Genomic DNA, 12008 nt, shown 5'->3' with positions numbered 1-12008 from the left:
CATCACATTATTAATTTAATTCTTCAAATATTTTTTTACATTTTAGAAGCAAAATGACAAAAAACACTCCTCTATGAAAGGTATCTTGAGTCAAAAAACTCTCTATCCACTGCTAGAATTTAAAGTACAGCTGCTGCAGTAAGCACATGCAACCACTAGATGGCAGACATGTTCTTCACAAAAATTTAAATTAATATCACCATTTAATGTGTTTGTTCTGTATGAGACAGGGTGGTGTTTTTCCTCCCTCCTTGTTAACATGGTGACATCCATCCTTGTGAAACTCACCAGCAGATGGTTTGAAAACCTGTTTCAGAAAACAGATTCAATGTGGCTGCAATGTTTAATCAGTTAACAGAAAAATAAGCAGCTTGGAAAAGTGATTAAAATGCGTTCTGCTTTCATTTAACAAAATATGTCGCTTCAGTGATTTAACAGACTGCGTGATGTTTCAATAAGCAAACAATTGTACGCTTGTTTTCATGCCTTTACTAAACCTCTGACATTTCATCTATTATTCCTCATTAGTGTGTAAATTAATCCTGTTGAAATCATGCAAACAGCTGGAGTCAGAGCTGTCTTATGAATTATGTATCACACATGATTATTTCACAGTGAGGCAGACAGGTAGTTGCTGCAGAAACAGGTGAGAGCGTCCTTTAAAAGGCGTCATATCAGTCCTATCAGCTGCAGCAGACTGTGTTGGAGTAAAATAAATATTCCTGCAGTTTAACTCTGTCATGGCTGTCGAACATGTCACACATATCACACATATCACACACACGTGTCACAGCTTTATCTGAACTTTGTGACATTTGAATCACGGCTGTTTGACAGAAAGGTCAAACATACATTTAAATGCTAATGTGGGTTTGCTGTTGGTGACGTTGTCTCATCTTGGGGATGTTATTTCTTTTGTTTGAGCATGGTAATGAAAAGAAGTGTCAGAGTGGAGAAATAAAGCTGTTAGGCTCTGTCAGGGGGGACGTTTGTATTTAGAGCCAGAAGATGTAAACACATGCTTTATGATTTAATCCCAGTCTGGGGAAAGGTCGAGGAAGACAGAGAGGAAGGTTACTGAGTGGTGATGCTACCTGAATCAACACTCCACCTGATATTCATCCATCTGATTCTCCTCTTATTGATCATGAGGCTCTGACTGAATCTGAAAATCATTAACAGTGATGAATTACGTGAGCAGAGGCTGTTCATTACAGGTTTTATATTGACGCTTGACTGCATGATGAGAACTGAAGGATCATGGGAAGACGCGTGAGCTGCAGCTCTAAAAGTTGGACCATAAAGTTCTCATTGTGTTTTCTTAAAGAGACAGTAAACTGTGGTCTGACTGTGTCTCCACCATCTGCTGCGTACTGTACCTACATTACGTCCCCACACAGGACCATTAAGCTGCTAATGGAGTTTGATTTCCGGGGGAGCAGCTGAGCCGAGACTAATGAGGAGACATCCTAATGGACGGACAACCTCAGCCACCGAGCCGCAGAGAAGACTCCGACAGGCTCCAGAGCTGCTGAAATATTCAGTTCATGACGGAGGAGAGAGTCTAGATCTGCTGTGAACTCACCTGTAGAGCCAAACAGAGGCGACAGGTGTAAACTACTAACAGGTATGAAGAGATGTCTCTTTAAACTCCTCAGTCTCCAAGGAAACAAAATCTACAGCTGAATCAGTGAAGGCAGTTTTCGCTAATCCCACTTTCCCCTTCTTCTCTGCCCAACACAAATCCCACCGCCCACAAAACTGAGGCCACACTTTGCCCATGTGCAAAACACAGAGCGACATGTTTCTGCAGCAGGAGGGGTGCACAGGTCGTCCCCCCGGTGATGCAGAGGGGACAGGTAATCCCCGGCGAGATTAGCCGTCTCTCTCATGTTGCACAGGTGCAGGTGGCTGATACGACTCAAAGGGAAAAGGCCTGAAAGTGCAGCAACGGAGGAGAGGACAGATTTAGATGGCGGCAGATAAAGAGCAGCCGCTTGGATTTTTGTGTCAACATCGACAAAAGAAGAGCGGCTCTGTGTAGATTTCACTCAGCGCACGGTTTGTGATCATGGCTTGGGTCTTTCTCTTACCTTCGGTTTAAAACACCACAAAAACAAATCTTCTGTTGTAGCTTTTTATTCAACCAGTGACTCAGTTTCTACATATTTTAGATTTTCATGCTTTACAGGTTGAGCTCATGCACCAGGCCTCAGCGTCTGGATATAATACATGGTGCAAATCAACGACAAATGCATGAACCCGTCTTTGTTTCTCTGTTTAAACAAACAGGTCTGCACATGCTCAAAGACACAGCTACAGAAATAAAAGCAAAGAATGAAGACGGTGAATAAAAGCGTTAAATTAACCCTGTGTTTGAGGAGTTTGAGGAGACAAACAGAAACAGGTGAGCCAACGTGGAAAGAAGGGATTCAAACAATCTTGAAGTCTGACATCATCTTTGGTGATTTGTACTGGCCTCCGCAAAGATCCTAACGTTAATAATCCAACACAAAGACGGGGTTTGGTTTCATCCGACATGCTGAATGAGGTCTTTTTACACGTCTCTTTGTACATGTGTTAGAAAAAGTTGCATAACTGAATCACGGTTTTTAGTGCTGGCTGAGAGGAAGGAGATGTTTCGGATTCTGACATCTGGTTTGAGCCGGACTCCTCCAGGAAACTGTTTCAGAGAGTAAAAAGCACCCACAGGAGGCCAACCTCAGGTGTTCAGAGAGAACTGGTCCTGCTCGATGGGTTTCTTCACCCAGGCTCCGAGTCCGGCTCTGTGGAAGGCTCTGAAGAGCGTCTGCTTGCAGCTGTGGTACTCCAGCGCCACCTGCTTGGCTTCGTGGTAGCTGCTGGGCCTCGGCGTCCTGATTCGGAGGGTGGAGGAGAGCTGGAGCAAAGACAGAGGATGCACTCTTTGTAAAATCTTTAACAGTTTTTCTTCCTCGGAGCATCAGAGAGTGATGGAGTGTTACCTTGCAGTGCAGGCGCATCCAGCGGCTGTACAGAGCGTGTTTGCAGAGTCTGGACGGTCGACCTAGATCGTCTTTCCCCGTCGTGGCGTTGATCACCTCCAGACCCTGATCCCCCACCGTCCAGTTCACGCTGAAGTTTGGAGCTTTCCCCGGCTGACGAGCCTCGGTGTTACTGATCCCTGCAGAGCACAGACACAACACATCGATGTTAGTGATGCAGAGAGGCAGAAAGATGCAGCTCATCATTCGTGCGTCTCTCACCGCTCAGCAGAGGTCTGTTCAAGCTGAAGGACTGCGGCAAGTCCTCGATCTCAGTGATCCTCTGGTACATGGCTCTGGAGAGGTGGTCGGCGTGGTACAGGCTGCCCAGGATGATGCTGGAGAAGTAGAGGGGCTCGGTGAAGTAGCACATGAGAGAGCCCTGGAAGCCCACCACGTTCCACCTGACGGGGACAGAGCCAAAGGTTTCAGGACGACGGCGCGGAGAGAAACTCTGATCTGATTGGAGCTCAGAGGAGTCCTGAGCTGTTAGCGGCCTCCTGCAGGTTCATCAGGCAGCCTAATCAGAGCACGGCGGGCCCGATGACACCTGGCGGAGCGACTGCAGAGATAATTCAGCCTCTTCAAACATGCACATAATCATCAGGCGTCCTGCTGCAGAGCTCAAAAACACCCTCCAGACGTGGAGAGCTTCTGCAGCGCGGCTTTTATCGAGAGGAGAGGTTTGTGCTAGAGCTGGATTATAGATATTCACACACACACACACACACATGAACACTGACCGGGCGATTTTGTCGCTGCACGACATGGTGAGCAGCCTCTCCCCCTGCAGAACGCCGTCCCACGTCTGGATGGTGTTGCTGGACCGCACCGGGATGGTTCCTTCACCAGACTCGATCTTGGTGCGGAGCTGACCGCGTGCTTTCCTGTTCGGGTGTCGATCCCCCTGATCTGAGAGGAAGAAGAGAAAGAAACCAGCAGTTAGCTTCACGTCACAGAAACACGCCTGATTTCTTCCTCCTCTTCCTCTTCCTCCTCCTCCTCACCCTCCACTCCGGCTTCGTGCGGGGAGAAGATGCGAGCGTCCCCGCAGGGCGAGGTGCTGATGTAGAGGTGGAACTGGACGTTCTCCTTCAGTTTGAAGCCGTGTTTGTTCTCACAGCGGGTGAAGATGGACCTCTCATGCTCCTCCTCGTGGTTACTGCGAACAGAAAGCGTAACCTCACAGATATCCTGACAGGGGCGTTTACACCTGACGGATTCATCCTGAAGGTCTCACCTGAGGAAGTGCTCCAGCTGTGAGTAAAGGAACCTGATGAGCGAGCGGCGAGCCACGATCTCAGCGTGACAGTCGTTCAGAGCCAAACCTCTGTCACTCATGTACTCCCCGTTTATGCACTTCGTTCCCGTGGAGACGCAGATCACCTCGGCCTCCTTCACGTCTGAACCTGGACACGAGGAAACAGCAGGTGAGTTCATCCCACTCTCTGATGGATCAAAGAGGAGTTTAAAATGTTATTTATCATCTTTTTGTGGAGAACACCTCGACGACCTTGGCTCTGACTTTTCAGATTTAGCCTCTAATCTCCGTCTGTGTGTGAAAAGGTGAGCTCTCAAAGCGCCCCAGCCGGAGCCAAAATCCCTCTCATCACTTCATTCTGTGGAGATCCTCGCTTTAAAGTTTACCTGTGGTCATGACGACGCCTGCCAGAACTTTCCTGCGAGCGTGCGGGGAGGTGAAGTTCTCCGTCAGCTCGCTGAACTTGTCCACGACCAGACGGGAGACGGCGTCTGCCAGCACCTGAGAGGGAGGGATCACAGGAAAATGTGCAGCAGCCTTTTTATGAAGTTAAAATCAGGCAGATAAAGAAGAACAATGAGGCCACAGTTTGACACAAAGCTCCTGTTATCTGCTCCAAACTAGATCTGAATATTTCAGTTAAAGAGCAGCGGCGGTGTGAATGACAGGCAGCTTAAAACAGAGCGATCTCCGCTCCGCCGCCTGCTCTGAGAGCGACTCCAGAGGCTGCTGTAATGAACAGTCTGAAAAGCACTCAGAGGGAGATGCTCATTAAGATAAAGGCTTTGTTATCGCCCTGCCGGGATTACAGGCAGGGATTAGTTCACGTGTAAATAGATTTGGCGTCTTCAGTCAGAGTCTGCAGGAGGAGCATGAGGGGAGATGTTTGGACACGAGTCAGGGAGCAAAGGTCAAACAGCTGAGACGAAGACTGTGACCTCTTACCTGGGGCAGGTGCAGCTGCAGCCCCTCTCGGGGTATGGGCTGTCTGGACGGAGCCTGATCCAGCTGCATGTTGAAGAGAGCGAACAGAGCCGCCTGGGCAGCGCGCGCCTTCGCCAGCTTCTTGTTCCGCCCGGATCCCTGGAAGTTCTGGGCGTCCACCCGCACAGACATCACAAAGTTTTTGGCGTGACTCTCCCCGCTCTCTGACACAAAGTCATACTTGAGGCCCGGCCGCAGCTCGTTGAGGATCATGACTGGGTTCTTCCCACTTGTTGGGGACAGGAAGCTGGAGGCGGGAGGAGGTAAGGGGGTCTGGATGAGGTTCGGGATCGGGGAGGGCAGCAGCGGGTACTCAATCCCCAGGGAGCAGAAGGAGCCGTTGGTGTTGGATGAGAGGTAAAAAGGGTCGTCCACAGGAGTGGTGGTCTCGAAGGCGTTAAAGAGCATGTCAGGGAAGTCGGCGTGGTCTGAGGTGAAGTCTGTGTGGACCGACAGAGTCCGACCCATCGCCATGTGAGCCTCAGAGGCGTTTGGGAACTGGACGAAGGATCGCAGGGCTTTCTCTGCTGCGTTCAGCTTGGCCTTCTTCTTCGTGGGACCCGATCCTTCAAAGAGCTGACCGTTGACCTCCACGGTCATGACGAAGACGGGCGCGTGGACCGGCCCGGTCTGAGAGAGCAGCTTGTACTGCAGCCCCGGCTTGATCTCGTTCAGCTGCATGAGGGCGTTCTTGGGGAGGATGGGCCCGGCCACTTTCTTACGCTTCTTGGGCTTGTACTTGGAGTGCGTGTGCCCGTTATTGCCCTCCTCCAGGGGGCGCTTCCTCCCGCCCCCGGCGCTCCCATTGGGGAGCTGAGCAGCCTCGGCTGTGACCCCCTCTTTGGAGAAGAGGTTGTCCAGGTTGCGGTTTTCCTTGACGTCTGTGCTGCACGAACCTGCGGTGCCCAGAAAGAGTAACTTACAAAGCCTTCGATGCAGGATCTTGTAAATGTAAAATTCAGAGATTCATTCATCTCTCTTCGAACTGAACAAGTGATCCGTGTTCCTAAACCGGACCCTGTTTGGCTGCAGGATGACTTTAGGAGCACTTCACCAGCGAATCTCAAATAAAAGTCAGAGCAGTTCTTTCACTGTCCTTCGATGTGGGAACACACATCACCCTGTTAACAAGGCCAGTGTAAATTTTCATTTATAACATCCTGCAGCAAAAGCTGTGTAGGTTACTCCTTTGGGTGCTCAGGACAGAAAACATCCTAAAGAAGCAGGTTTAAAGGAGAGCGAGCAAAGCCAAACACAGCAGACAGGAAACCACTCTCTAACTCCACTGTAAACGACTCACTCTCTAACCACGGAGTAAGCACGGAGTACAGTGACGGGCAGAGCCGAGCGGAGGGCTGTGGAGGGAAAAACAAGCGTGCTAAAGGAGGACGGGACTCAAACACAATGGCTGATAAACCCGAGCAGCCAGAGAGAGGCTGATTAAAGGTCTGCAGGGAGGAGGAACACACTGTTATTGTTAGTCAGCAAACAGAAATGTTCAGTGAAATCTTCTCCTTCACATTACTGGAGACGTGAAACTGCAAGGTCGAATATCTGTGGGTGTGAGTGTTTGTTTTCTTTCCTCAGGTCAGTCCTGATCTCTGCTTTTAAAACAACAAATTATGAATCTTATCTTATCTTTACCCCAGAAAGAGTCTGATTCAGGATGATCCAGGTCGGCTTTATGGAGAGAAAAAGAGGTGAAATAGGAGGAGATACACTCTGACCCGGGGTTTAACCCGCCTGAGCCGGCAGAGAGGATTGGACTTTCTCATCAGAGGTAAACAAACCAGGAGAGACTCACTCATGGTGTCGGCTTCGTCCCCCTCCCTAGAGAGCGGCCTCTGCTGGTTTCTGGGTCCAAGTCGACCTGGAGGACACAGAAAGACAGACTCAGTCAGGAAACTGTCACTAACGTTTCCTGTTTCAGCAACACTCTTCGTCGACAAACTTCCCCAAAGCCGTGCGTTATTCCCGTCCACATTGTGCTCCAGATTTGAGCCCATTCTCACAAACTTCTGTGATGTTCCCGGCGTTAAAACCCGTGTTTGTTCTCACTGTTCGCCACACTCAATTAGACCCAGAGAAAAAGTCTAATCAGCTTTTCTCTGGAGGGAGGACGGCGTGAACCCAGGAGCCAAAAGGGACTGACAGGAAAGACTCCACGCTCCCTCCCTGCTGCCACTCAGCTGTGCGGCTGCAAACATCAGAAATGACAAAGTTATCAGACGTCTGAGGCTCTATTGTGTGAGCCGGCGAGGAGAGAACAGGGCTTAGGTTTCTCTCCCTGAGATAATGGAGCGAGAAAATTAACTCAGAGGAAGTAAAATGTCAACAAATGTAGTTATCAGGACGCTTTGTGACAGAAACACAAACTTCTGGAGGGTTTGGGACTCTCAGGATGCTCTGAGGAGGATTTAAACTTAAAACAACAGACTGTCCCTTTAAATAACCTTGTTAAAACGTTAAATATTCAGCTTTGAGACAAAATCAATCTGAAAACTGATGGGTGGCTCAGAAAAATCACTCTTTGTTAATAAGCTAAAGCACGAGAGATCGATACATGATGAACTTTCTGCCTCCTGAGGCGGGTGCTCGCCTCCATCAGGAAACCCCGTCAACGAGCACACAGAGTCTGGACATCAGAGGTGACTGAGCAGACAGGGATAAATGGATTTCTGCAGCTGCAAACATCTGTCAGAGGACTCTCCGCGAGGTGTAATGTAGACGGATCGATGGTGAAGAGAAGCAGACAGCCAGGAGGGGGAAAAGCCTCAGACGTGTGACGCTGACAGGAACACGGCCCGCGGCGCTCCACACACAAACCCTATTCTGTCCCCATGAAATGACATTTTGAGAGGAGGAGAAATTGGACCCTGATGGAGTGAGGTGTGACGGAGGAGACACAATCTGAAGGTGACATTTCACCTGTGATTCCCAAACGAAGGCATGTCTGCAAAGTTTGCTCACTTCATGGAGATATCAGTCTGACCTTTTCAGCTCAGGGGGTAAACATGAAAAGCGTAATAACCTCATCTTTCTAAGTTGGAAATGTGACATTTCAACAGATTACAAGAAATCAGATCACAATCTGCAGGAGTTAGCAGTCAGACTCTGACAACACCTCTCCCAGCTCCTCCTGTCTGGTTGTTTCTCTGTTAGTGCTGAACCACGAAATAAAAACCCCTCTCTGCCTCCAAAGGACACTGTGAGGCCACAATCTCACAGCGCCTCTGTGAAATCTTTATGACGGCTTTAATTTGCCGTGTGGCCGGGCTGTAGCTGCAGGGGCCGAGCAGCGCTGTATCAATTCAGCACGCTAATGTGACTCACTTAACCAACAGGGCGTCCATGCAGACCATCACGCCGCCCCGTCCTCCCCCCTTCCTGGCGATTCAAACCGCCGTAGTGTCCTCTCTGCCGGGGGCAAAGAGGCGAGCGCTTTCGTCCTGAAGGTAAAGCAATTAAGAGGATTTTGTGTCTCCACGCTGCAGAGGACACACTTTCATAGAGCTCTAAAAATGACCACAGGAAGCTCTAATGGAGGGGAGAGGAAGGTTACCTGAGGTAGGATGGCTCAGAAATGATCAGAAAAGAAAGAAGTGGCGCTCAGTGCAGTTCCTAAAGCGTCCACTAGAGCCAGTTTGATCAGTGAGTCAGCCCCCATAGAGCTCCATGTTAGAATAAACCGCTCAGATGCTAATTAATCAGTCAGAAACATGTTCGTTAAGAAGCTAACTGAAAGCAGAGTCTGTATCTGCAGGAACTCAGCTCCATCCCTCCTCCTCCTCCTCCTCCCGTCAGCTCCTGCTCTCTAATCCCGAGGCCGTGGGGTGTGAAATTCAACATCAGCCCCGAGCGCGCTCTCTCAGGGAGATAGCAAAGGACTGGGCGAGACGCGGCCGAGGTGAGCGGAGATAACCATCTGTTGTGCTCAGCGAGGTCGCTGATGCAGAGAGAGTCGGGAGGAGGAGGGTCAGCGAGGGCGAGGATGACAACCTGAGTCTGACACCAGGAAAGAAAGTTTCTTGACAGTAAATATCTCCAAGAGAGTTAACATAAAGCTCTACAGGGAGTGATTTACGCTGGGAACAGACTCTAGTGGACGCTCAGGGAACTGCAGCTTTTTATTTCTCATTACGCCGTAAAGAGACGTCCTCTAATGAGGGAACATCCCCGCACCGCTGCTCCCTCCTTGTCCCAGCCTCCCTCCTCCCTCCTTCCTCTCCTGGAGGTAGTCAGCTGCAATTTTCAGGCCCAGGAGGCGCGGGCTACCTGTGCTAGCGTTAAATGAAAATGAGAGCGTGCGCCAGGGGAAGAGCGGAGGAAGAGGAGGAGGAGAGAAAACCAAGAGGAAGAAAGTTAAAGAGAGTTATGACAACATATAAAAGTTTATACTCTACATCTTTACAATCACTTCCTGTAGGTTTGACACCTGACAGGTGAGATTAAGGTGTGTAAATACGCTCCTCTTCACTCCAGACGGACGGAGTGATCTGCTGTCAGCGCTCAGGGTTTAATCTGATCACTCTGAGAGGCGCTGAGATTACAATCTGAGCTGAAATCTGCTTCAATTAAAAGTCAGTGTTAGTAAAACAAGAGCTGCCTCCTCACCTCTGAGTGTGTGTGTGTGTGTGTGTGTGTGTGTGTGTGTGTGGAGGTTTCAGATGGGAGTCGGGTTATCAGCAGAGAGTCAGGGTGGAGGACGGGGAGGAGGGGTCTGTATCAGCTCCTCCACATCACAGAGCAGACAGACACAGATCTTTGAAGCTCACACACACACACACACACACACACACACACACACACGTCCCTGAGCGGCGGCGGCGTGGCGTCCACGCCTCACAGAGCACATCGGCTTATAGCTCGTCTGAAATTCACTTTTGCTCCCAGTAGATTAAACTCACACTTCAGTTCATCTCACAACACGCCGCTTAGCAGGGACACGGGAATGATGGGCTCCTCACCCGCCTCACCCGCCCTCCCCTCCCCTCCTGCCCTGCATGCAAATTACCCAGAATCCCTGCTTTTTAAAAACATTAATGTGTTTACAGGCCGCTCTGAGAGGAGCAGGGAAATGTGACTCTCCAGAGAGGAGGAGAAGAGCAGGATTAATGGCAGCTGTGAGAGCTCTCCATGTGAAAATGTTAGCAGACGTTAGCAGACAGAGCTAATGAAGCAGGAGGATGAGGAGATGATGAAGCAGAGCGGGTCGGGGTCTCAGGGGCCAACACATGCTCCTCAGTAAAAACTTTTTTATAAATCTTTTCCTGAAAAATCAGAAACTAACTTTATTTCAGGTAGAAACAGCAAAGGATTGTGGGGAAAAATAGAGAAATGCTGCAGAGTGCATAAATAAATCTCATCATGCATCATTTTCTAAGTGAAAAAAAATCTTTTACACACTTTCATCTCAGTCAAATCTTAATCAAAGTTGACCCCAGAAAATTATTTCTGCACAAACTTAAACTCTCAGATTTATTCTCCATGTTTGATGACGAGCAGGAGAGATCTCAAATGAATATTTGAAGTTGTGCAGCTTCAGATCTTCTCACTTTGATGCAACAGCTTAAAGAAATCATATCTGTGAGGATGTTTTTTATCATTCAGCACAATTCAACGCCCTAATCCTGACATTTAATTCTTCTTCTTTAATAAATTCAGAAATAAACATGAGGAAGAATAAAGAAAAGAAAAAACAAGCTCTCTTCAAACTTCACACAACCTGTCCCTGCTGCAACACATCCCCTCGTCTGCCCCTCTCACTGCCTGTCAGGAGTCTGGGAGCCGCGTACCTTTCCTCTCCGAGCGTTTCTTCCTCCTCCTCTTGAAGCGGCGGCGCATCAGGCAGCAGTACGCGGCCGCAGAGCGAGAAACATCGAGCAGCAAAGCCATGAGGAAGGAGCGTTCCCTTCAGCTCGCCTGCAGGCTCTGATGAGCCCAACACTACACCCTGACACTGAGCGTCTGGATAACTTTGTAGAGGAGGAGGAGGAGGAGGAAGAGGAGGAGGAGGAGCTGGGAGGCAGCTGTCATAAAGCAGACTGAGTGTCTCCTCCTCCTTTGTTTCTATCCTTCTCTCCTTTAGGAAAGACTGAGAAATGTGCACCAAACCCCAGGAACGACGTTACTGAGGGTTAAAAAGTGATTTAAAAGACATTTCCCACAATGCAAAGGGAGAAGAAACATCTTAAAAGGTATTCAAATTAATTTCTGCACTGTAAAAAGGTTTCTGCAAATTTTACGGCAGATCATTTGCAGCCAGGTGTTGGATTATTTTACAAAAAAATCACTTCCTGTTCTTAATCTGTCATTTTTTATTTTTATTTTTTGCATTTTTATCATAAAATAAACAATAAAACAACAGAATTTATTTAAAAAATGAAGCTTTTCCTCTTTAAACACAATAAACACAGCAGCAAACATCTGCTTTAACTCATTTTAAAGACAGCACTGCTCTCTTGTGGCAAAAAGAGGAGCTACAACCTAAAAAGCCGAATTTTATTTTTGTATATGTGTAAGAAAATATTTGTTTAACTTCTCTTCTGTGTTAAAAATTAAAATCTAAAGGGAAAGCTTTGAAGACCAGATAGTTTAAATTTAAAAGCACAGGGGCATCATGGGAAATGTAGTGTGCAGAGAGTGGAAGTGGACTGACCTGTTTTCTGACCCCCGTTGAGGATGTGAGGTGTCGACAAGGAAGATGTGGGAGAGCTGAAAGAAAAAGAAAAAAAGATTTG

At 48.4% G+C, this 12008-nt stretch overlaps 1 protein-coding gene across 1 annotated transcript; it reads right to left on the bottom strand.

Annotated features, from left to right (window-relative positions):
- Positions 1–2131: 2131 nt before the first annotated feature.
- On the bottom strand, positions 2132–11449 carry LOC141786037 (double-stranded RNA-specific editase 1-like). Its single transcript, XM_074664735.1, has 10 exons — positions 11064–11449; positions 7073–7138; positions 5230–6164; positions 4671–4785; positions 4264–4432; positions 4031–4185; positions 3767–3935; positions 3246–3427; positions 2985–3163; positions 2132–2899 (listed from the first exon to the last, which is right to left on the bottom strand). Exons 1-10 carry the CDS (start codon positions 11161–11163, stop codon positions 2723–2725), a joined length of 2247 nt encoding a protein of 748 aa, XP_074520836.1. The 5' UTR covers positions 11164–11449; the 3' UTR covers positions 2132–2722.
- Positions 11450–12008: the final 559 nt, after the last annotated feature.

Source organism: Halichoeres trimaculatus, unplaced genomic scaffold (genome assembly GCF_033239565.1).
Source record: "Halichoeres trimaculatus isolate MK-OKI-2021-1 unplaced genomic scaffold, fHalTri1.1 fHalTri1_scaffold_24, whole genome shotgun sequence".
In the NCBI taxonomy this organism is placed as follows: domain Eukaryota; kingdom Metazoa; phylum Chordata; class Actinopteri; order Labriformes; family Labridae; genus Halichoeres; species Halichoeres trimaculatus.
This window is presented reverse-complemented; position numbering and strand designations above follow the sequence as displayed.